The 25438-nt window shown below is 39.2% G+C and overlaps 1 protein-coding gene across 2 annotated transcripts; it reads left to right on the forward strand.

Annotated features, from left to right (window-relative positions):
- The first annotated feature begins 224 nt into the window (after window positions 1-224).
- per3 (period circadian clock 3) lies at window positions 225-25099 on the forward strand. Of its 2 annotated transcripts, none has more exons than XM_058631888.1 (22): window positions 225-382; window positions 8648-9021; window positions 10141-10301; window positions 11392-11510; window positions 12077-12275; window positions 12772-12823; window positions 13468-13616; window positions 14672-14750; window positions 14855-14961; window positions 15669-15825; window positions 16366-16474; window positions 16591-16719; window positions 16817-16925; window positions 17908-18019; window positions 18104-18237; window positions 18360-18524; window positions 18635-18886; window positions 18990-19840; window positions 20373-20565; window positions 20773-20959; window positions 21572-21722; window positions 23254-25099. In XM_058631888.1, exons 2-22 carry the CDS (start codon window positions 8735-8737, stop codon window positions 23374-23376), a joined length of 3825 nt encoding a protein of 1274 aa, XP_058487871.1. In that variant the 5' UTR covers window positions 225-382; window positions 8648-8734; the 3' UTR covers window positions 23377-25099. The 2 variants fall into 2 exon arrangements, with proteins under 2 accessions (XP_058487871.1, XP_058487872.1); XM_058631889.1 differs by having other exon boundaries at window positions 10144-10301.
- The last annotated feature ends 339 nt before the right edge of the window (window positions 25100-25438 follow it).

Here is a 25438-nt window from a genome sequence, read left to right on the forward strand (position 1 = left end):
TTTGTCCCGAAAACCTGGCAACCCTGTGCGGGGCCGTGGTGAGCGCTGCTCCACGGGTTGTTGCTGTTGCGTAACATGGACATCCACGTGAGCCGACGGCCAGCCGTTGACAGCTTGAGGCGCGTGCCCACGCCCACTTAGTCACTGTATGTCCAATGACGCGGCGTATGGAAATCAAGGTCGCCCAATCACCGTTCTGTGGGCGTGACAGAACGGCACCGGTCTCACGTTGAAACAAATGCGTTTCGCTGAGGAGGATGTAACTACGTGACTGGGACATATTTTTTAAAATATATATACACTTCTTATTTACCCGTGTGATCCATATCATACAAAGTTTACTTTTGGATAGTGGGGCTGAATTGAACGAGTCGCCGAAAAGGTAATATTTAGTCCTGAACTTTAATAATGACTGATGTCGTTAGCGAGTTGGCTACTTAAGCTAGCTCCTCGCCCACGGCAACAGCCAGGCAGAACAAGTCATGTAAACAAACTAATTTAATCGGTTTTCCTGCATTATTCAATGAAAGTGTGTTGTTGTGAGTGTGTATTTTATAGTTATGCTTTGACGCTTCACTTTGTTTTGAGCAGTGTTCAGTATGGAGCGTGCTGTTAGCTTAACGACAAACTGTATCTACCATAAGTCGGAGACCACGTAGAGAACTAGTGACTTAGGACTGGTTACCAGCTAATGCTGCTATTTATAATTCTTTTTTAATTACTAACAAATACTAGGGGTGGTAATCACAGGGTACATGGTCCATGATACCAATAATATCACGATACAATGATTCTGTAGTAGTAGTAGTTTATTTCCAGCATGCAAATATATATTTATGTATATGTGCATATATGTATATACATATATACAATGATAATACAAAAGTGGTTAATCAACGACAATCGTGTCCCGATACATCATGATATCTGTCTAACTTCAGAAAAGAAAAGAAAACATTTGTGTAAACTATTATTTAAAGCAGCAGTGTGTAACTTTTGGTGATTTTTTTTTTCTTTCTTGTTGATGTTAGTCTGCCTCCGTTTGGTTTAAGTGAACAGCAGTGACGTAACACTATTCATATGTCATATCTTTGGTGGCCGACATAGGCAAACGCACCGCAACAACCCAAAACACATGCAGGAGGAGAAACGAGCTGCATATTCACAAACACTGCGGCAAGTCCCAAAACGTCAGCAAGTCCCAAAATGCCAGCAATTCCAAAAACATTTGCGTTTGCCCCTATCGGCCGACAGAAACGACAACGGAAGCGGACTCAAAAACGGAAGTGCTTGGGTCTGTGGGAGCTCTCGTTTTCATGCAGCTATACGACCAGCCGTTACAATGCTCGGAGACTACATAATTGTTACTTTATTAAAAGACCTTTATTAAGAGGTTGTCGTCAAGCTATCCGACACTCGTTTCTCTGTAGTCAAACTCCCTGATGCTGGATTTTAATGCCTGAATTACTAAGGGATTTACTGTAAAAAGCCGGCCGTCAAGCTGATTTTTAAGGACATCGTCATGCGGTTTTCAAAATAAAACACTCAGATCACCATATCTACACGTTTGAAAGCACACCTCCTTGCAGCTATGTGTCAGAGACCTATTAATCGGACATATGCATCTGCACAAAGTACTGTATACATTGATATCTGATAGTGTACTGTAAACCAGTTGTTCTGTACAATGTAATTGTACTGTATTTTGAAAAAAATCTAATTACATATTTGCTCTCTTAATACGAAATTATTATCAACTTTGAGATGTAATAAAAGCATACTTTTCTACGCCCAGAGCGAACTTCTGCCGAATTGAAAGACTGATCATAAAAACTGCAGGGTGATAGGAGGATAACCTCTTAATAAAGGCCTTTAATAAAGTAACAATCAAGTAGTCCCCAAGCATCGTAACGGCTGGTCGTATAGCTGCACGAAAACAAGAGCTCCCACAGACCCGAGCAGTTTTGTTTTTTGAGTCCGCTTCCGTTGTTGTTTCTGTCGGCTGAGAGGGGCAAACGTAAATGTTTCGAGACTTGCTGGTGTTTTGAGACTTGCTGGCGTTTTAGGACTTGCCGGTGTTTTGGGAATCCGCAGCATTTGTGAATATGCAGCTCGTTTCTCCTCCGGCATATGTTTTGGGTCGTTGCAGTGCATTTGCACCTGTCTGACCTGACTGAGGGAGCGTTACGTGTTCACAGCAGCAGCATAGGGGTGGGTGGGGACAAGAATAATTTATTAAACACTAAACTTCTTAATGACACTGTTTTTTGTAAGGATGGGAATCACAGGTTACCTCATGATACAATACACAATACCGATAATATCACATTGCAAGTGATAATCAATATATTGAAAGATAATCATATAGCGATACATCACAATATCTGTCTAACTGAAGAAAACAAAACGTCCCTGAAAAGTTAAAAGTGCAGGATTTCTCTATTTATTCACAACATAGAGAACAAAGTGCATAAAGTCTATGTATTGAATGTGGATGGAGCATCTCTTAACGCAGCTTTCTCCACCATTATCCCGCTGTAAACTCCCTCTTCTTTGGCTAGGTAACTTCCACCCAAGTTTCCCTCATTCTTTGAGCAGCGCTGCAGTGAGGAGACGTAGATTTGCCCTGGAATATCGATTATCGTATTCCACGATGAAGGACGACGATTTATCACCAAATTGATATTTTGACCACACTAACAGTGCACTGTATCGCCTACTTCCCCCTGTGTCACTGTGTAATTTTAAGTAAACAGTCATGTGTTTGTATAAATTTGTTCTAAAAATGATATACTATGATATACTGTATTTACTTATCTGAAAATTCTTATCTAAAAATTGATATCAGGACCCATTGTGCATTGTGGTGTTTTGAGACTTGCTGGCGTTTTAGGACTTGCCGGTGTTTTGGGAATCTGCAGCATTTGTGAATATGCAGCTCGTTTCTCCTCCTGCATATGTTTTGGGTCGTTGCTGTGCATTTGCACCTGTCTGACCTGACTGAGGGAGTGTTTATGTGTTCACAGCAGCAGCATAGGGGTGGGTGGGGACAAGAATAATTTATTAAACACTAAACTGCTTAATGACACAGTTTTTTGTAAGGATGGGAATCACAGGTTACCTCATGATACAATACCCGATACCGATAATATCACATTGCAAGTGATAATCAATATATTGAAAGATAATCATTTAGCGATACATCACAATATCTGTCTAACTGAAGAAAACAAAACGTCCCTGAAAAGTTAAAAGTGCAGGATTTCTCTATTTATTCACAACATAGAGAACAAAGTGCATAAAGTCTATGTATTGAATTTGGATGGAGCATCTCTTAACGCAGCTTTCTCCACCATTATCCCGCTGTAAACTCCCTCTTCTTTGGCTAGGTAACTTCCACCCAAGTTTCCCTCATTCATTTGAGCAGCTCTGCAGTGAGGAGACGTAGATTTGCCCTGGAATATCGATTATCGTATTCCACGATGAAGGACGACGATTTATCACCAAATTGATATTTTGACCACGCTAACAGTGCACTGTATCACCTACTTCCCACTGTGTCACTGTATAATTTTAAGTAAACAGTCATGTGTTTGTATAAATTTGTTCTAAAAATGATATACTATGATATACTGTATTTACTTATCTGAAAATTCTTATCTAAAAATTGATATCAGGACCCATTGTGCAAAGTATAATCAGAATTGTATTTAAGTTTTGAACATGTGAAATGGGGGTAGGGTTTCATAAATCTAGACTTCTTTCTTCTCTTTTTTGGGCATATGATATGTAGATAAGATTTAATTAATATACAACCGGGAAATTAAGATTATCTTAATTTCAGTTAAAAAACAAAGAAAGAACAAAAAACCCAAACAAAATTAAATCTGAGGTAAAATATTCAAAGAAATTGCATGTTGTGTCTTCACATGTACTTGCATAATGCATAAATGTAATATTGCAATCGTAATATTGCTATTAAAAAATGTATTATGATATATTGTTATTGAATTATTGCCCAGCCCTATTTGCACTTCTGTAAATTGCAATAGGGAGTGAATATACATAGTATACATAGAAATTGTTTAATTTTTGCACATTTTAGACTTCTTAGTTTTCTTTTTTCCAGACATGAAATATGATTTGTAAATAAGTTTTCTTTGAACGTATCACAGTAAATGCCATTCTTGAGCCATGAATAGTTGTGGTGCTTCGCCTTAGTGGAGCAGCAGTAGTAGCAGCAGGACTGTCTCTTCTTTAAGCCATACCGTGTTGTGGTGACTGAGGTTATTGAGTTTATTGAGGTTACTAGGTTCATGTGGGGAGGGGGTAGTGAACTGTCAGTGTCAGGTTTGTTTTGAGTGGGAGTGGGTTGTGAGTTGTTGTTTAAGCATGAAAGCTTCTCTCTTCTCTGTCCACAAAAGCAGGGACAACAGCAGTACCTGTGTCTTCCTGCTCATTTGTATTTATTGAGTTTGTCTACATTTATTTAATATATAGTGATAATCCTGGTCTCTGTGGTTGTGACCTACAAAAAGGTGTGGCTATACAGGACATCTTCTCCATAAACATTAAACTGCCTTTTAGTCTATGTCCTCTTAAATATTCCTCTGATGTGTATTTACATTACATTGATTAAATAATTACTGGTTTCCAAAAAACATCAGAAAATGTTGATCAGTGTTTCCCAAACCTGGAAATGATGATGTTCTCAAATGTCTTGTTTTATCCACAAACCAAATTGATAAATATATAAATGATTTATTTGTTATGTGGAGGAAAGTAACCAGAAAATATACACATTTAAGAAGCTGAAAAATCAGAAAACTTGTTCTAATTGTTGAAAAAGAAAAACCTCAAACCGTTTTTTTTAATTTAGTAATCGATTCATTGAAAAGTGGTTGCAGCCTTAGTGCTTAAATGTTCTGTTTTGCCTACAAACCAAAGAATTTTCAGTTTTAATAATGCATTTGTTATATGGAGCAAAGAAACTAAAAAATATTCACATTTGAGAAGCTGAAAAAATCAGTCAATCGTGAGTAATCATCAATTGATCATTTCAGCCCCATATTATCTTCACAATATGATGCCTGTGTGTAAATATCATTACATAATAACATGATTCTTTAACCAAACATAGATCTGCTGGTTCTTCACAACTCCAGGAATCCTTTGTCGTGTATCTACTGAGGAGGTGAAAGATTTTCATTCTTCAACAGACAAATCCAATAAGACTGGTGCGTGTCAAAGAAGATTACTTCCTCAATTAATTTTTATCATTGATTATCAGGTTTTTGCTTCCATCTCCATTCTCATACACATTGATATTAAAGAGGATAATTAATACATTATTCAACAAAAATATTCCATCTAAGTTTTTATTTACAAACTGGTAAAAGCAGGTGCTCATCTATTTTAAAATGTCTTATTTTGCACATTTAGTTTTTAACTTTAAATAGTCACGTATAAATATCTGTGTGGAACACAATTCAGCAGTTTAATTTATACATTACTTAACACATACATTATACATTAACCTTATTATTTGTAGAATGTTTGAATAAACACTTGCAGTACAGTACACTGACTTAACGCTTGTTACTGCTGCTGCCACCTTGTGGTAATAGATGCACCACAAATTAGGAAGTCACAGTCGTAGAAAGCTGTCATTTTTATAAATGCAATCATTGATAAAACATTTGTATGTTTTTAATATACTAAGAATCATAACAGTAAATGATTGACTCTTTATAATCAAGTGAATAATATAATAATCCAACACTCATGCCCATCCCTAGTTTTAATACTGGTGTGTGTCATAAAAATAACAATTTAGAACTGCTTGTCTCTGATTAGGTCGTCCTTGATATCTCAATAGCCTGTCAATCAATGATGTGCTTAGGGCAGGGCAACTTATCAATATTTTATATCAATCATGTGACATGAGACAAGTTCTTAGATTTTGAATACCATTATGTCGCATCTGTGATCTCATTTCTGGTTTTAAAGGCTGTTTATTTACTAACTATTGATAATAAAAAATACATGAAAACTCTGTTCTGCTAATCAATCAATTATAAGCCCAATAATTTGTGTTGGAGCAGATTTCATTTAAATGTCATGTGTAAATATCCTTTATCAAACATTAAAAAGCCAAGGAAATACATATTATATATATATATTATATTGTGATGTTATTTATAAGCCGTATCGCCCAGGCTGAAGTCTGCATTTGACCAGTTCTTCACACCAGTGTAAAGATCTTTCCAACCATCTCTTGGAAATGATGGTGTTACAGATATGTGACATAATATATATTGTGGGGGTGGAGTGGATCAGTGGTTAAGACTAGTACCCTGTGTGTGAAAGACATTATGGTCGCAAGTTCGAATCCACCCCTGGCTGATTGTACTTAATTCCATTATAAGTCACTTTGGATATAAAGCGTCTGCTAAATGACATGTTATGTAATTGTGATTTCTGGGTCATCTTTAAAAAGTAGGTCCTTATGTAGAAAGTTTTGGAAACGGTGCTTTTAACACCAGGATCACTGGTGCTCATGCTTTCCTTCTCTCTGTGAAGGGGAGTAAAAATGTTCTTGTCACATGTCACATGTCTCATGTCTCATGTCACATGTCACATGTTGGTACTTCAGTGTGGTCGGTTTGTGTGCTGCACTGAGGAAATGAGCAATCATGACTTTGTGTCGTGTGTTGTTTGTATGGGTTTCAGGTCTCAAGTGAGGTGAGGATAGAAACACTAATATATTGAGCAGGCTGGTTACATAATCTTACAGCAATGACCTGACATACAATATTTTCATTTGACACCTGTTTGTGTCTCTCAGTCTGTCTCAGTATTTCTCCCGACAGTGTCCTTGATGGTGCCTCGTGTTGTAAAATGACTGGTAGAGGGAGTTTAAAAGAGTAAACACTTTATTTTAAAGTCTCCTTTAAAACGTGTATGTGCAGCTGACTTGCAGGAAATGTTCTCTGTGGACAGATCATATGCAACCGAGCATTACATCATCACTGTTACGGCTGGTGTGTAATAATCGGCATAAGACTGCGTCAGTGGTCTTGGCTATATTGATGTTTGAAAAGATGGGAGTGAGTCAGAAGTCAGAGTGACTCAGTGTGCAGTAGCTCTGCAGTAGAAGTATATACCCAGTACTTGGTTGGGCTTAATTAATATTTACCACTTTTTAATGATCATATTGGCCAATTATCATATATTAGTCAGCCAGTTTACAAAAACACACATTTACAAAAATTACACATTTTTGTTCCCAGAAACCTAAAAAAAATGTGGCTAGTATATATGAATGATATTGTACCTTTTGCTGATATATCGGCAGTGCTTGTGCCAATAATTGATACCGATATATATTGTAAATATTTGCAAAATCATACATTGCGAAATACTCCCACAACAGATCTAGTGAGAGTGAATACTGGCACCATCTAGTGGACTGGAATTTTAAAAAATGTTTTATTTAATGCTAATGCACAAAATGGTTAATGTTTATTTGAGTTAAAAAAAAAGAATGCTAAAAAAAGATACTTTTTTGTGCCTCAATATCTATATAACAACGCCACTCAAAGTATCGCGATATCACCAGATATAGATATAGATATACATTTTCTTGATATTTCAAAATAAGCGACCATAAATATCTATGTTCTATAATATTTTAAGTCAAGGTCAAGGACAGGAAGCAGCCTATTCAACCTACTGTTTTAGTCATTTGCCGATGTCCGATTCCGATCATACATTTTAAAGCTAATATCAGCTGATTATAAATGTTGTGCAAACTGGTGTCACTCAAGATTTTTCATCCAAAAGTGTATTTTCTTGTTTTCTGATGACCCGTTTCATGTGTTTCATGTAAAGTTTATGTATTATTGTTATTGAAAATGTAAGCTTGATGTGTGAGACAGGCCATTGGTGTTCAATAACTGGTTACTGAAGTTAAGAAATGTATTTATTATTTGTTATCATTAAACACTTATTGTACAGTATATTGGTTAACTTCGAGAAAATATAGTAGGTGGTTTTCCATCAGCATGTTTTATGTACATTTTCGATATGTGCTTTAAAAACCCAAAAGAGAGCACAGTAAATTTGAAAAGGTCTAGAAATATTGCAATTTCTTTTACTTGAGGGTAATAAAAAACTTGGCAATTCAATAAAAAGTGAAGGCAAATAAGTGCAATCTCAGTTACTTTTATCAAGCTTCTGAGTAATTTGCAATAATTGACCAGTGAATAAATAATAAAACCCTACCAACAGTTTGTAGTTTTTTAGTATAATTAATATCATATTTTAAGCATAGTTAAAGCTAACTACCACTTTTTAAAGCATAAAATAGTCATTTGTTTTGTACTTAGTTTTTGTAGAAGTTTCTTTGTAAATATGGGGACTCACAGTATTAATTGGGGGAAATAGTGCAGTTATTTACACATAATCTCTCACCCTTTCGTCATAAGCTCTGAGGACCGTATTTCTTAGCTGTTTGATCACCACCAGCTGATCGATAGTCCATAAACCTGCAAACATTGTTCTGCTACTCTTTCTTATCTCTTTGTTCCTCTCTCTTTTGCTCTCTCTCTCTCTCTCTCTCTCTCTCTCTCTTCACCTCCGTCAGGCCATGATTGGATGAACATGGAACTCTCCCCTTTCTTGAATGTACCAAGACCTTCACTGACCACTATAACTGGATAAATTGCCATTGATGTGTGACCAAAGTATGGAGATGCCTGTGGGTGACAGCGGACCAGATGGGGAGGAGCCTTCTCTACCGTCAGGTGACGGAGGGGCGGAGGAGAAGATGACGTCCATACAGCAGCAGCAGGGCGGAGGGGCACAGTCCCAGGGCCTCAGTACAGAGGAGGGTGGAGCTTCAGTAGGAGAAGTTGGGCAGGAGGATGAAGAAATGACCAGTGGCTCACATGACCTCTCCTCCTCAGCCAATCACAGCCCTGGCAGTGCCACTGGGTCTACCTCAGTTTCAACCAAGAGGTATTTGTTTGATTTTTCACATTTCATCTCCAATAAACACCCTGGTGGAGTGTGAATGTCAACTCATATTAACACCTTTTGTTTTCTTTTTAAATGTTTTAGTTGATTCTGTCTGTTATAACATTAGTATCACCAAATAAACAATGCAATAATTCAGCCTGTACATTAAACGCACCAAAGACAACTTGGGTAGAAAGATTAAAGTCAAAGATCTTGTGATGATACTTCAGACAACTGTGACTGTACATGCTTATGGCAAGATGAAGCATCCAACAGTTTAGAAACTATGAATGAAATCAGTTACATTTGTATATAGGGCTACAACTAACTAATTAATACTTTAATAGATCTGTTGATTATTTATTTAAATGATGTGAAAAGTTGTATGGTCCATAAAATGTGAGAAAAAAAATGGTTGCAGCCCTAATTGTTCGCTTTTTTTAATTTTCCTTTGATTGCTTTTCCAAATAGCAATGATTTCCAGGTCTTAAAAAGTTAACTTCCCAACTGTTTTTCTTAAATAAAATTTTCCTAGCAACAGCTGTCCCTTTTATAGCTGTTACTGTGCAGTGATTACATAATACTGACTGAAACTCCAGTCATAAAACAAGCAGACTGAAAGAACACTATGAGTCACAAGTCTTCATAAATTGATACTCAAACAATACCAGTCTGTGCAAAAAACAGTCTGTGAGCAAGATTCTGCACTAAAAAAAAGTATTTTTTCCAAATTATAAATATTATTTGTGTTCTATAAAAAAAATATTAATTTACCAAAGCATCTGTTTTATTAATAAATTAATAATTTATAAATTAATCATTTACCATTTCACTTTTAAAAAAACAAAATCGTTTTTCTGAATTTATTCGATCATTTTTCCTGGAAAAATAGAGTGGGAAACTATTTTCAGGAAAAAATATATCTCATTAATTTAGAAAAACAGCCTAAAAGAAAAAAATCTGGAAAAAAATGTCTTATTAATTAAGACAAACAGAGCCAAAATAAATCTTCTGGAAAATGATCTCATTAACTCAACTAAACACTGAATGTGTGTTTGTGACCTCATTCTTAAGTTGTTTGTGTTCTCTCTCTGTGTGTGTGTGTGTGTGTGTGTGCAGCAGTGAGCATACAGAGGGCGACAGAGGACAGAACCACAGAGAAGTGATGATCACTGTGGCTGAGATGAAGAAGAGGCTTCCATCGGACAAACGCAGCCGCAGTAAAGCCAGCACTGTCGAGGCCTTACACTACGCACTCAACTGTGTCAAACAAGTGCAAGGTAACCACAACTTAATACTTTTAATAGCTTTATTATTAATAAATTCTGTTTTCTTAAACCAGTGTTTGGACAATCTGCTTTTTCTGTAAGAGGTTGTCAGTTATGAAATTCACAAACAAATTAAATACAATTAATTTCTGATATGAAATATTTTACTTTGAAGGTTAAATGTTGGCTTAAATCAAGCTTTATTTGTTTTAGTTAAACATATTTGTTATAATTGTTGTATGGTGTATGTGTGCTGTGATATACTTCATTGTGTTTACATTGTCATGGTTTGCAGTTTTTAGTTTTTTATTATGTATTTTACATACAAAAGCCCAACTAGAGACTGTAGTTGCAAATTTGCAATTGCTCTAAACTCTTTGGACAGCACATATTGCTTTGTGCTCTCTCTTGGAAGTAGTATGTGCATTTTCCCTTTTACCATAATAACCAATTTTCAGTAGTTAGCTGCACGCAGCTGGGCTTCTTTGTGTTGAGTTGAAGACGACTCATCCAAGAGGTTTCTTCAGTAACTACTGAAGCTGAAAACCTTCACAGACACATAATAATCATGTTTCTGTGAAGATTACAGGGTTTGTACAGGTGCTTGAAATCCATGAAAGTGCTTGAATGTTAATGTTGTGTTTTGAAATGTGTGTGATTTTGGATTAAAAGCCTGAAAGATAACAAATAATTATCTGACTGACAGAAAATAATAGAGATGGGTTATGATTATCGAGTAATCGTTTTTATATTTAAAAGTTGACTCAAGTATTACGCTGACGTAAAACGTAAAACCTAACCCTGGCTCAGGAACCGATTTTTGGGATAAGTAGATACAACTTTCGAAATGTGCTTTGGTATGGAATGCCCATCCCTTGAAATCTGCTTTGCTACTTTCGGACTGGTGTCCTGATTTTAAACAAAACAAAAAACAAAATTCAGTTGTTTTTTTTTATCCATCTGCTATTACAAAATACAATTTTGGTTGCTTCTAGCATGACACCATCTCTTTTCATGTGGTTTTAAAAAGTGAGTTTGTACAGTATGTTTTAGTGTTAATGTGTAATTATAATAAATAATGTGTGTGTTTGTGTCTCTGCAGCCAACAGTGAATATTACAAACTGCTGATGAGAAATGGCCAGGATGAGCGGAGAGACGCCACTGTTTGTTCCCTGGAAGAGTTGGAGAGAGTCACCTCTGAACACACCCTTAAAAATACGGTACACACCCACGCACACTCACACAGCACACGAGAAGTAACCCTACGTCATGTTCTTTCCCTGATTTTGACATATATTTACACACATTAGAATCAGAACAATAATAAACATAATTCAGTAGTATAGGATTTGTTATGAGCTGTTCTCAGTTTTCTTTGATTCGCTCCATCACACATGCTTGGGGTGTAAACATTAACCTATATGAATCAGTTATAAAGTAAAAGACCACTGTATGAACTAGTGTTCTTGTTAAAGGTTGACAGACATGGGTTTGTCCGTGGTCAATATGATACCAATTCTTAAAAATCAGGGCACCAACTTAAAGTTACGCGCCTGTCAGACCCCTCTCATGTATCTAGAAACATATGGAATTGTTCTCTAAAGCAAAAAAACACACCGCTTACATACACACACACACATACACACGTTTGTTTTTGCCTCACGCCTGGGCGTGTGTGTGAGAGAATGTGTGTTCACTGCTTTTGTGTGTCTGTGACTCGGCTCGCTTGTGTACGTGTGCTTCTCTCTGTATGTGCGTGCATCCGTCTCTCTGTGTCTGCGTGTAGGACTCCTTCGCGGTGGTCTTCTCGCTGTCGAGCGGCCGTGTGCTGTACGCATCAGAGCAGGCTCCCAGCATCCTCTGCTGCAAGAGGAAGTTCCTGGAGTCGGCCAAGTTCGTGGAGCTGCTCTTCCACCAAGATGTTAATGTCTTCTATGCACACACGGCTCAGCCACACCTCCCACCCTGGAGCAACTCGCACACAGGTGTGTTTGAATCTTATTTTACACACTCTCATTTCATCAGTATGGGGTTTGGTTAAATGTGGTTAAAACTGTATTGCGTAACTTTTTAATATAAAATAATGTTTGTTGGATTCAAAACATTGTCAAACAAGTTCACACAATGCTTATTAAGTGTCAGCTCCACACAAATCAACCAATACCCACCTTCCTCATGTCGCTTAAGCAGAACCAGTGGTTTCCATGGTAAATGTAAATGATCATTCACTGTCTTCTATTAAATTTATCTGTTAACCTTTACCATTTCTTTTAACAGACATTACATGACTGAAAAGTTGGTTGTATTTCTATGTTAGAATTTTATATTAAAGAAAAGATAGAAAATAAATTTAATGCTGTGAAGTGGTTTGAAAAAATGAAATTGGTATTGGCAGGTCAAACTCCATAAAAATAACCAGAAATCGGAATCGGTGCATCCCTATAAATAACCCTTTGTTTTCTCTGTCATTTGTCTGTACAGTGGGGGTTCTGTTTGACTGTGCACAGGTCAAGTCGTTCTTCTGCCGAATAAGGTCAGTATCTTACACTCATTTAGGGACTTTCCTAAGATAGACTTTTTGGAATTCAGTGGTTCTACAATAATGGAGTATCTCTTGTTCTGCCGTTATCAGTTAGTTATGGCTGATAATTCCTCTGGAATGATGTAGTACTTAGTCTCTTTTTTGATTTATTCAATCTGTCTATTTGACGTATTTATGTACTGTTTGCAGAATTTCCCCAAAGGGATCAGTCTGCCTGTCTGTCTTTACTAAACCATGGAACTTTTATGAAGAACTACTAATTCTTATATATCATTTAAGCATAAACAGATTTGTTTTTTGGATGAGGCATGTCCTAAAATAGAGAGCTTTTGTCCCCATTGTTTTGTTTTTCCTTTAATGTTAAAGGTACAGTGTGTAAAATGTATCCACATCTACTGGTGAAGTTGAATGTTGTAGCACATCTCAAAAGATGTTTGGTTCGTCCATTGTGATCTCCATAATATATAATATGAATATTAAAGACTCATTTTGGGCTAATGAAAAACAACAATTCAAATTATGTGATCTTTATCTAATTAATTAAACTTAAATTTTGCACACTGGTCCTTTAAAAAAGGCATTTTTTTTTTCACCTTTCTTCACAACAGAAAATAAAATGTAAGTGTATATTTTAGGGGCGGGAAGGACCGCGAGGGTGAGATGCGTTATAATCCTTTCCGGATCACACCGTACCTGCTGAAGGTGCAAGGAACAGGAAAGAGCGGGGAGGAGGAGGAGCCGTGTTCCCTTGCACTGGCAGAACGTATCATATCTGGATATGAAGGTAAAGTTGTCATCAGCAAAAAACTGTACGGGTGTAAACAGCATTTCCACTTCGTCCCACTGACAACATCTCAATCCCATTTTACCCAAGTGACAGCCAGTAGTGACTCAGCATAGGCAGAGATTGAAAGTTATCTAGACATCGACATGTCTAGATAATGCTCTTATGTCATGAAATGTGCCTTAAAGTAGACTTTTGTATTTCTGTTTGAGTCATTATGGTGCTGACCTGAATCCCGAAATACCAAACCCTCAATCTTTGATAAATTAGATCATAGTAAAATTCTTGTTAGCTAGCCTGGTTGCCTTCTTGTAATCTAATCTCTGCTTATTGGTCAAACAGAATGCAGCACATTATTGGCTCACTGACCCTAATGAGATTAACTCTTTATGTACTGAAATTTCATGTTGTATGACAACACATTTTCAATATTAGTTAAAACAGAGGAAGTTTGATACACAGTTGATATGATACCCAGCCTGAGGTCTCTTAGCCCTAGTTGTTACATTACCAAGAGTTTAAGAGTTTGAACTCCCATTTTGAACCCACGAGATTGGCAATTTCACCACCAACATGATTATGTTTTGCAACTAGAAGTTCATAGATGACACTAAATGTTTCCAAATATTTCCAAATATGACATTATGTATTCGAGAAGATGTGAGCAACTGAGACAGTTACGTCCTCAGGAACATGCTTACTGATGTTATTCAAGTTGGAAATAGGCTAAATTTCCCAGAGACTTAAATTCAAACACATGCTCTTTTTGCAACAGTGCATTCACTTTTCAAATGGAAGGCTACATCTTATTTTTTATTATCAGACTGTGTGCTAATCACAATAAGACTTGTTTGTTATCTGTTATACACATGATAATCTGGTCCAAAACTATTTCCAGACTTTTTCTGATTTGTCTCCACTTTGCTGCAGACAAGATAAATGCCTGTAGTCCAAGAGGCAAGGGAAAGGGTTCAGGGTGAAAATGAGAAATAGGATAATCTTGATGTTTATATTATCATTATTATTATTATTGTTAATATTATCCATTCATGCAGCACCTCGGATCCCCATGGACAAGCGTATCTTCACCACTACACACTCTCCCGGCTGTGTGTTTCTGGAAGTGGATGACAGGTGGGTACACACACACACAAACATGTGCACATCCCCAGTTTATGTTAAGCTGTAAAATGACAGTGTGTTGAAGAACACAGTGATGTAACGGTTTTTATCCACAGGGCTGTGCCGTTGCTTGGATACCTTCCCCAGGATCTGATTGGCACGTCTCTGCTGACCTGTGTTCATCCAGAAGACCGGCCCCTCATGCTGTCAATGCACCGGAAAGGTTTGTGTTTGAGGAAGGAGGGAGTCACTGTTCTAACATAGCACTGCACATGCCCTATAGTGGCATAGTGAGCAGAGTTAGACTTAAGTGCTATGAATAGAATAGTTGTGTACATTCACACATTTCCAGTTACAAAATTTGTCCTGTAATTTGAACTTCATCTAAAACAATCATTTAGATATATTGTAGTCTACATATGCAACAATATACTAGTAATAAAAAAATTAAAAGGCTTAAAACAACAGTGGAAAAAAGTATTTGAGATTAATAAAATGTATAAAAACTGAAATTCTTAAAAAAGCGCATTTCTAGCTACTAAAATAATTGGCTTGTATGAGCATAAGACTTTGATTTTTCAGCTTCCTTCTTGTGTATATTTCCTGGTTTCTATGCTCTGTAAAACAAAGAAATCATTAAAACTGAATTATTTTGGTTTTGGACAAAACAAGACATTTGAGAACATCATCATTTCAGGTTTTGCGTAGCATCGATCAATATTTGACAACATTTTCGGACATTTTGTGGACCAAACATCTTCATGATTAATCAAGAAAATAACAGATTAATCGATTATGACAATAATGGATAGTTGCAGCCCTAGAATATCATAATAGTTTTTTAATAGAGTCTGGTTGTTGTTTTTTTCAGTCTACTTTATCTTCATTCCTCTCTTGTTTTTCACCTTGAACACTTGTTGCCCTGTGTAGTATTGAAGTATGCCGGCCAGCCTCCGTTTGAACACTCTCCGATGCGTCTGTGCTGTCAGAACGGAGACTACGTCACGTTGGACACCAGCTGGTCCAGCTTCATCAACCCATGGAGCCGCAAGGTGGCCTTCATCATTGGACGGCACAAAGTCAGGACGTAAGTAGCCACAGCACGCGCAAGAAATACAAAATGTGTGGGTGCCTTCAGTATCCTTTAATTCAATTCAATTTTATTTGTATAGCACTGAATCACAACATACATTATCTCAAGTCTTTGTACATAGACAACATTATAGACAGAAAACCCAGCTATTCACACAATGAGCAAACACTGGGCATCAGTGGAGAGAAAAAAACTCTGATAGAACCAGACTCAAAGATGTGCAGCATCTGCCTCAATCAGGTGGGGTGAAAGGAAGAATGGGGGACAGAAAGGGGGGAGAGAAAGGACAAGAGGGAGGTGAGGTAGAGCCAGAAAAGAGAGACCAGGAGCAGAAATACAACAGTAACCTTCATGCAACCTTAGAGTCTTTGTAAGGCTTTTTATCTTTTATTCACTTGATAATTTTGTCTGTGCAAATGCATATGGTATGACATTTGTCGAAGGTTTGTATTTTTTTTATATTTAAAACAATATACTAGTCTATAATACACATGTGTAAAACAATTCTGGCTGTGCTTTTGTCTTTGTGTGTAGGAGTCCACTGAACGAGGATGTGTTTGCTGCTCGACCTAAGGAGGATTTTCCAGTCACTCATGAAGAAATTAAAGACCTGCAAGCAAAGATTTACAAGCTTTTCCTGCAGGTGACTATTTCTAAGCTGAAAATCAAACATCCAAACATAGCAGAAACACGTGTTCTGTGTTCTTGGTGTGTTTGTCAACGTGAGAGTTTACTCACCCTGTCGTCTCTGCTCCTCAGCCGGTTCACAACAATGGCTCCAGTGGTTATGGCAGTTTGGGAAGTAACGGATCTCACGAGCATTACATCAGCGTCGCGTCTTCGAGTGACAGCAACGGGAACCTGTGGGAGGACGCGCACCGTGAACCGGTGAGGCATCGCACTGACATCACTTGTCAGCAAGCCAATGGTAGCACACGTTTTCTCACATCGTTGTCTTGATGAATGTGTGCGTCTCTTCTCTCAGATGACTTTGCAGCAGATCTGTGCTGATGTGAACAGAGTGAAGAGCTGGGGCCAGCAGGCTTATCTCAATTCCAGCCACAAGATTACTCTTCTTGGAAAGCCTGCCACAGGTAGATCAGTCCCACACATACATGTCATTACACTGAGACTACATTTTAGGGTTTGGTTTGAAAAAGTGATTGAAAAATCTGGTGTTGATTCATAAAATCGACCGATCCATCTTGCGACTGTATCAGACTGTATCAGTAAAAATGTGCGGTCGTATTTAAAAAAGTATATTCATGTAATTACTCTGGGGTAGGGGTGGGCGATATTGGCAAAAAATAATATCTTGATTTTTTAAATTTTATTTTGACGCTATCGATATTTAGCTGATATCTTTAAAAATTGTATTTTAATTGAGTTATAACTCATTAATTGTTGCTTAATGAGTAAATCAATGGACACAATATTGAAGGAAACAACTCTTATATATTGTCTTTAAACTGAAGGATTCAAGACAAAAACAAAGTATGAAGTCTATGTATGTTCTGCACAACAAGTTCTGTCCAGGATTGTACAAAAATCACACAAAACAAAAAAGGAAAATGTGCCCAGTGTGCTCCAGATTATCTTATATACTGTAAAAAAAATATATATAGAAAGAGTTTTTAACAAAAGTCAAATAGAAAAGAATACTATTACTGTCATTTATAGACTTGTTAGTACTGTCACTTTTTTCTCAAATTAAGTTCAAACTAATATATAATGACCCTAATTTAAGCAATCAATCAATTCATTCATTCATCCAAGTAATTAACAACTCGATATTGTCAATTTTCTCATTGTTAAAACACAAATAACGATACTATTACAAACAATATATATTACCCACCTCTACTCTGGTGTCAATTTTTAATGTTAGTATTAATATTTTAAATGATGCACCAGGTTAGAGGGAACAATTTGCAGCATTAGGTCTCATTGGAAACTGAAAATATCTCTAGCTGAATTCAATATCAACTCAAATGTTGCCCTCCTGTATACACAACATGTAAGTCTATCATCATCATTATTATTATTATTAGCTAAGATGGTTCTTAATTCCCCCAGCACGTCTGCCTCCTGCAGCCTCAAAGCCTGGGGTCAGAGACAATGAAGAAAGCAGGAAGCAAACTCATATTCCCTCCTATCAGCAAATCAACTGTGTGGACAACATCATCAGGTGAGTCATTGTAGACACGCCCACGTTTTTTCAGCGTATTACACGACAAAACACCTAAATGCTTTGTGTGTTTGTGTGCTGCAGGTACTTAGACAGCTGCACAGGTCCAGCCCTGAAGCGTAAGAATGAATCTCGTCCACATGCCAACTCTTCTTCCTCATCCTCTACCTCAGAGGAAGATAAGCCAGCTGAAGCCACTGCTCAGGCCAACTCAGACGGTAGAAACACACAAACTCGCACAGCACACGGCTTAGTCCTCTGTCGTAATTTTACAAACAAATGTGTAAAATGTATTTGTTGTATTTCGTTGATTATTCACTTTTGTTTCTCCTGTGTTTAGTCGTGGTGTTGGAAAGCGAGATGTCGGTCAGTGCGTCAGCTGCTGCTGTGGTGGGAGCACCGCTGACAGACATCGCAATGTCCACCAAGGCCATGAGCGTCGTCTCTGTCACCAGCCAGTGTTCGTACAGCAGCACCATCGTACACGTGCCGCAGCCCGAGTCAGGTACACAATCACGCCATTAAACTGGTCAATATTCTCTCTGGTTTGGGCAGAAACACATTTTTACAAACAGCATAGTAAAGTATTTTCCCCCCTCAACGTTTTTTCCACAGAGGCGACAGCACCTGAGGACGCACCAATGGGCAGTGAACCGGCTGATGCTGCTCCCGTCTCTGTCCGTCCAGCACCGAGCCCCGCCACAGAGGAGCGAAGGTTTTTCGGTCTCACCAAAGAGGTGCTGTCAGCTCATACTCAGAAGGAGGAGCAAGAGTATGTGGATCGCTTCCGCCATCGCATCCTCCAGAGCCCATACAGCTCCTACCTGCAGCTGGACAACAGCTCAATAGCTCACTCCCACCACCCAGGTATGTATTTACATGTGGGCAAAATGAAGAGTCGGTCTGGTCTGGTGAAGTCTGGTAAAGCTTCACAATGCTAAAAAGGATTCATTTTTCCATCTCACCACAGGTGATTACCTTCGTCCATTGAGTGGCGGCGGTTGGAACCGCCCACGTAGAGGAAAGCCCAGACACAAGCGTGCGAAACCGCAGTGTTCCTCTGACAGCTATGCTTCCCCTCCTTGCCACGTCCCTGACTCCTCCTGGCCGTCCTCAGAATCATCTCAGCCCCAGATGGGGGCGCCATTCAACCAAACATCCCCACTGCAGACACCATTCTTTCCCATGATGGCGACTCAGCCCGGCCCAGCTCAACCACCCAGACCACAACAGCTGCCCACAGCGACTCCTGTAGTGCTGCCGCCTCCTGACCAACCCCAGCCGAGCTACAATTTCAACATCATGCAGTCCACTCAGTGCATGCCAGGCATGCAGCCAATCCAAATGGATCCCATTCAGAATTTGCAGAACTTCCATACCATGCAGCCCATGGCTCCAGCACAGGGCATCAACCCTTATGTGGCTCCAGTCATGGCTTTCATCCTCCCTAACTACACGACATTCACTGCTGGTCATCCTTCCATGTACCCAGCAAGCGGTACCACCATGTTGCCCCAGACTCCCATCATGATGACTGGCTTTGCTCCTCCCAGTGTCCCCTTCACTCAGCCTCAGTTCCAAACCCAGCCAGGCCCCCACACTTTGACCTCCCCGATCCCTCTGCTCTGCTCTCCCAGAGCCAACTCCTCTGTCGGGGAGGAAGAAGAAGCAGCTGGACCTGGGGCTTTGTTCTCCAGCTCACGTTCCAGTTCTCCGCTTCAGCTTAACCTGCTGCAGGAAGAGCTGCCCAAGCTGAGTGAAGGGCAGAGCAGCACTGGGCACAACCTCGCCGAGAGCCTCCATGAAAATCATGTTAACGAAGTGAGTCAGCTGTTGTCCTTCAATATTCTCCTTTGACTTAACACCTTTCTTACAAGTCTTGAAGATGCTCTAGACATTCCTGCAGTCCACATTACCTTGACGTTTTAGCGCCCGGGAAAACTGAGAATCATAAAAATGGTTGTTGCACTGTTGGAGTTTGAAAACTTGTGCATTTTAGTCTTGAGGGGAAAAACCAGAAAGCTTTGAAAACAATGAGACACTTACCCGCAATCACTTCCTGATTGCCATGACTGAAGAAAAGCACTGTTTATGATTACTTTTCGCTCCAGTTTCATCTCATTAATGGTCAAGTATAAGAAACCATTATTAAACATTGTTAGTAGAACTTTCTGAAACTAAACATAAAACTGCAGAGACGAGAATCAGCTTACTTATGTTTCCAGTTTTTTCTAAATGAAAACTTACTTATATGGATGAATCTGTCTGTCAGTAAACGGATTGTTATATGTCGCCAGTACAATGTACAAAATCCTGGTTTAGTTCTGACACTTGATCACTTTTTCTTTGTCAGGGTGACGCCCCCAGCGTGTCCGGGAACCACGATGCCCAATCTACATCAAGTGAGCTGCTCGACATGCTGCTGCAGGAAGACGCCCGGTCAGGAACTGGCTCCAATGCCTCAGGGTCTGGATCAGGGGAGTCCGGAGGCTCACTGGGATCTGGATCTGGATCTGGCTCCAATGGAACCTCCACCTCTCACACAGGTAAGAAAAAGAAACAAATAGTCATCACGATGATGCCTTTTTTACTCAATAATTAAAGATATTATCATGGCCTCAGTTATTGTGACATTATTATCAGACCTGTGGAAAGATCACTCAGGACAGACGTTAATACCATGTCACTTGTGGCAAAATAAGTTATGTCGTGTAAGTGACGAGGACACTGACGGACATGTTGACGGGTTACAGGCAGCAGCAACAGCAGCAAATACTTTGCAAGCAACGATTCATCGGACACGTCACGCAAAGCCCGAAAGAGCCAGGAGGGAGCAGCAGAGCACCAGCACAGCTTCGACACGCGGGTGGAGAACTCCCTGTGGACCATGATCCAGCACACACCCGAGCGTGTCATGATGACGTACCAGATCCACACCAGGTATAATCTGTGTTTCTCACCATTTCCACTCCTCTTCCCTTTATAAACCAACTGAAAAAACATTCATCAGTTAAATGTAGAGTTTTTCAGATGTGGGGTTTTATGACTTAGATATGTACATATATATGCATGTGTACATATATACATACATATACATATATATATATATATATATATATATATATATATATATATATATACATACATAAAATAAATACATGCAACGATCTATCAAAGAACTTAACTTCAAATAAAGTTTTTGGTGTACTTACTGTCAATTCTCTGAGGACAAAAAGGTGTTAAAGGGCAAAAATGTTTTAATGACAAATGGCTAAAATCGTCCAGATTAATCTTTATACCTCTCGTTAAAACCTATGACAGTTGTGAGGAAACACCTGCGTTTGAGATCATGGTTTGAAAATTGTGCACAGAAAAGGAAAATGCTTCAAAATGCCAACCCCTACAGAGCAGTGCAGAATTTCTTCTCATCCATCATTAGCTCCTGTGAATGAGCTCAATTAGTCTTTTTCTCTAACATATACAGCGTTTCTACATCTTATCTGTTTCTACAAATTTAAAAACCTCTTCTTTGTCTCATTTTCTTTCCTCCAGGGACCAGAATGAGGTGTTGGCAGAGGACAGGGAGAAGCTCCGTGTGCTTCAGCCTCTGCAGCCTTGGTTCAGTCAGGAGCAGAGAAAGGAGCTGGCTGAGGTTCATCCCTGGATCCAACAGCACACTATCCCACAGGAGTTCGACACACAGGTGCGGCTCTTTCAATCACATGCATCACAAAACACATTCCTTCTTTTTGACCGTCAGTTTTAGGTGTGGTTCTGCTGACATGTCGACGTCATGTCATGTCATCTGCCCTTTTGTGAATGAATACAAGCTCCTTGACATTTTGTAACCACACAGACAGCAGAAGCAGTCACTGTTAGTCGTACATAAGACTGAACGGAAGCACAGAAGCGACCGCACACTTTCAGTCACTGCTCCCAAACAGGAATGAGTTTACCTTTGCACATGAGACACACCTCACTTCCTGTTTTGAAGTCCTCTCTTAAAACACATTTTTTTTTCTCTTTGGCTTTTAATTCAGTTTGAGATGTTGGCTTTAAATATTTTTATTATTTTACTGTGTTACATTGTTGTCTAATTTCATGTATGCGTGCAGCTAACTGTGTTGTCTTTAGAGTGATTTATAAATAAAGTTGGATTGGATTGGATTAGATGATACACCCTGATCTGGCTTACATTTCCAATATGGGTCAGCAGATGACTGTGAAGTCAGAGTATGTAAAGAGTGTAACCTCATTACCAGCTTGACAAAGTCCAGCCTGCAAATTTAAAACGACACAACAGACAAATGGTAACAATGGAGGACATCCACCATTTTGTGTTCCTTCTTCTAGGCATTTGGTGGTTACTCGCAAGGAAAAGAAAACTTTGTTTGTGAGAAGGCTTTGGTGCGATTTCTGTCAACCAGTCAATGGAACGCTCTTGAGATATTATTTGCGTTTCAATTGTCAAATGTCGAGAAGGACACCAAAATAAGTAATCCGTACCATCCCAGTATTTGTCACCCTTCTGTTGGGGTACCAGACATGATGGTGGTGCAGGACCTTCAGGGTGGAGCTAGCAACACGTTAGTTTGTTGACTGATTGACAGAGACTCGTCTCTTACGTGCAGCGGCAGTGAAAAACAGCGTTGTTTTACCGTGCAGCCTTATCTCTAACAAAGCTCGTCGTCTTCTCGTGGTAAACAGCCACATACCAAGAAGAAAGAACACGGAATGCTGGGCGTCCTCCAACGTTACCCTTTGTTTACTGTGTCGCGTTCTTCTTCTCCGTGTCATATTGTTTACGTAGCTGGGCTCGCTATCACCATCTGGCCCACACACCCTGTGAAACACAAGCCAGATCAGGGTGTACCGTTCCAAACCACACCGTGGTGAGCTGAACTGCACTGAACCGCCTGGTAGAAACGAGGCTTTCTGGTACACCAACGGAAGAGTGCTGGGATGATTCGGATCAGTTATTTTTGTTCCTCCTTTTTCACAATTTTACAATGGAATTATTATTAAGTAATGTACCAACATGAGCTATTCAAACGGTATTCAAACAGCTAACCCTCTGGTTATAAGCCCTAGTCCCTTCCTCTTGGCCACAGGCTGCACCAATGTGGGAGTAAAAATGCATGGACCATCATTTTAGCTCATGCCAGAAATGCACAGCAGCCCTCTGTAGACACGGACTGTGGCCTTAACCTGTCTGTTTTCTCTGTGCTCCTCAGGGTTGTGTGACCTGCGGCTCAGGGGCAAGAGTTTCCCACTCGCCTCACCCACCTGCCCCAGATAGTTCGTCCCTGCCGGACAGTCCTCAGCAGGACTCGATTGGACCTGTGGCGGACACTTGAGAGACCTGGAATCCATAGAAACCACCTCCCAATGAACAGCAGAGCCGTCCTGCCAGAGACCTACCCAGAAAATCCCCACCATGACCAGTTCAGACAGGGTCCCAATGCTTTAGGTCAACAACATTGAACATGACATGTTTTTGAGATGTTACCAGAGGCTTGACCACACACCCTGAAGAACAGAGGAGAGAGAGAGAGAGAGAGAGAGACTAATGTCGGTCTAATGCGACCGCCTTCATCGGACCATGAATATTTGACCTCTCTTCTATTTGTGTTGCTAGTTTCCCTGTTGGGGTTAAGTTCATATTCAGGACTGAGCCGTTCCTTTGGCGCCGAGAGCCGATTGAACGATTGAAAACCACAAGCACTATGAAGTCGCTCAGTGTGTTGGATGGGTGTGAGTGGGTGAGTAGAACGAGACAGAGCTGGCCCAGTCCGAGTATCAGAACACACACACACACACACACACACACACATCAGACTCATCAGACTCATCAGACTCCTCTCCTGTGACAGGGAGTGCAGGTTGTACAGTATACATGTACCATGTCGACTCCTTCAGTGGCTTAGTCATTTTGTTGTTGTTGTTGTTGTTGTCGTTGTTGTTGTTGTTTCCTGACGGTCACCGAGACAAAGATACATTTGCTGCTCTCTGTTTATAATGTTCACATCTGAATGGTGTATATGTTTATTGTTATTCCATACATTGTTGTTTTTTTTCCTTCTTGTCCGAAGAATAATTTTTTTTTTTTAAATGTTACTTTTGAGTCACAAACAGCAGGAAAGTATGGTGTTCATTTTGAATTTAGTGCATTGACATAAAAGCAGCTGTCACTTTTCCCCCCCAAATCATGCTTTATTTACTTCATATGTTGTGGAGCTAACAGCTACGCTAACAGGCGTAGGACGGTAAATATTTCCACTTACTGCTTTTCAGATGCTTCGATGTCGCGATTGTGTGCTTAGGATTGTTTATCTCGTGTACAAAACTTAACGTTAAGAAGTTAAGCCCGGTTCCAAATAACAGCATAACAGCACTGTCTTCTTTTCCTGTTTTGGGCCAAGAGTGCATTTAAAATGGATCCGAGGCCAAACGCTGCTCACAGCGCCCTCTGCTGGATCACGCAGGGATGAGTCACAATGGTTTGATGCACTTCGAGGCTGTTTATTTTGATCTCAAACGGGTTTTTTACGGTGCGAGTTTGTCCTCTCTCCCCCACGTTTGAACGGGTATCTGAATTTCAGATAAAAAGAAGTGACAGCCTGAATGTCGTGTAGCGTGTCCTTTTTTTTTTTGTCCTGCGTTGTTTTCCACCTGCAGTACCTGTAGCTTACCTCTTATTGTAAATGTCTAATCTGATCCTGGTTTACTTTCTAAATGCAAGGACTGAGTAGCTTTCTGCTTGACCATGTGTCTGTGTAAGAGTGAGACACTGTGGTTCGCACTGGATTCAGATTGTAGGTGAGCTTGTGAATGAACGTGTGAGTGATTGATTGAGTGAGTGAGTGACTGCAAGCTGTTTCCTTTGACACGGTTGTCCAACAGTGCAGGGACAGAACAAGGTTTTCTACCATTTTTAGATCTCAAATATATTACGCGACCTTGTATTTTATAGCAATTGTAAACACAACAGACTTCACAAAGTGTATAAAAAGCCATTTGTCTTTGATTTCAGGGACTGTGTTTGTGACACAAAGGAATGAATAAATGAACTATGATCTATGAGGTTTTATTATTATCATCATTTACTACCAAAACATATAATAAAAAAAAAGACTGGAATGTTTCTCAAAAGTCTCGTTTTAGTGGCTGTGAAAGTGAAGTTTAAGTTAAGGTTTGTGTTTCTCAGCCTCAGTAGTTTCAAAGTATTTTTCCTCAGCTTACAGTTTATAATATTGTTTTAATGACATGAAAACTAGAGCTCCGTTCTGCATGTGTTCCAGGATTGGTATGCTAAACATTTTTTTGATTGATTTATTTTTTTTCCTTAAAAACATTTAAATGAATGAGTTAAATCTGTGTAGAACATTATTACTGTCTTACATAAGCATGACAAAATTC

The sequence above is a fragment of the Solea solea genome, chromosome 6 (genome assembly GCF_958295425.1).
Source record: "Solea solea chromosome 6, fSolSol10.1, whole genome shotgun sequence".
Classification (NCBI taxonomy): Eukaryota; Metazoa; Chordata; class Actinopteri; order Pleuronectiformes; family Soleidae; genus Solea; species Solea solea.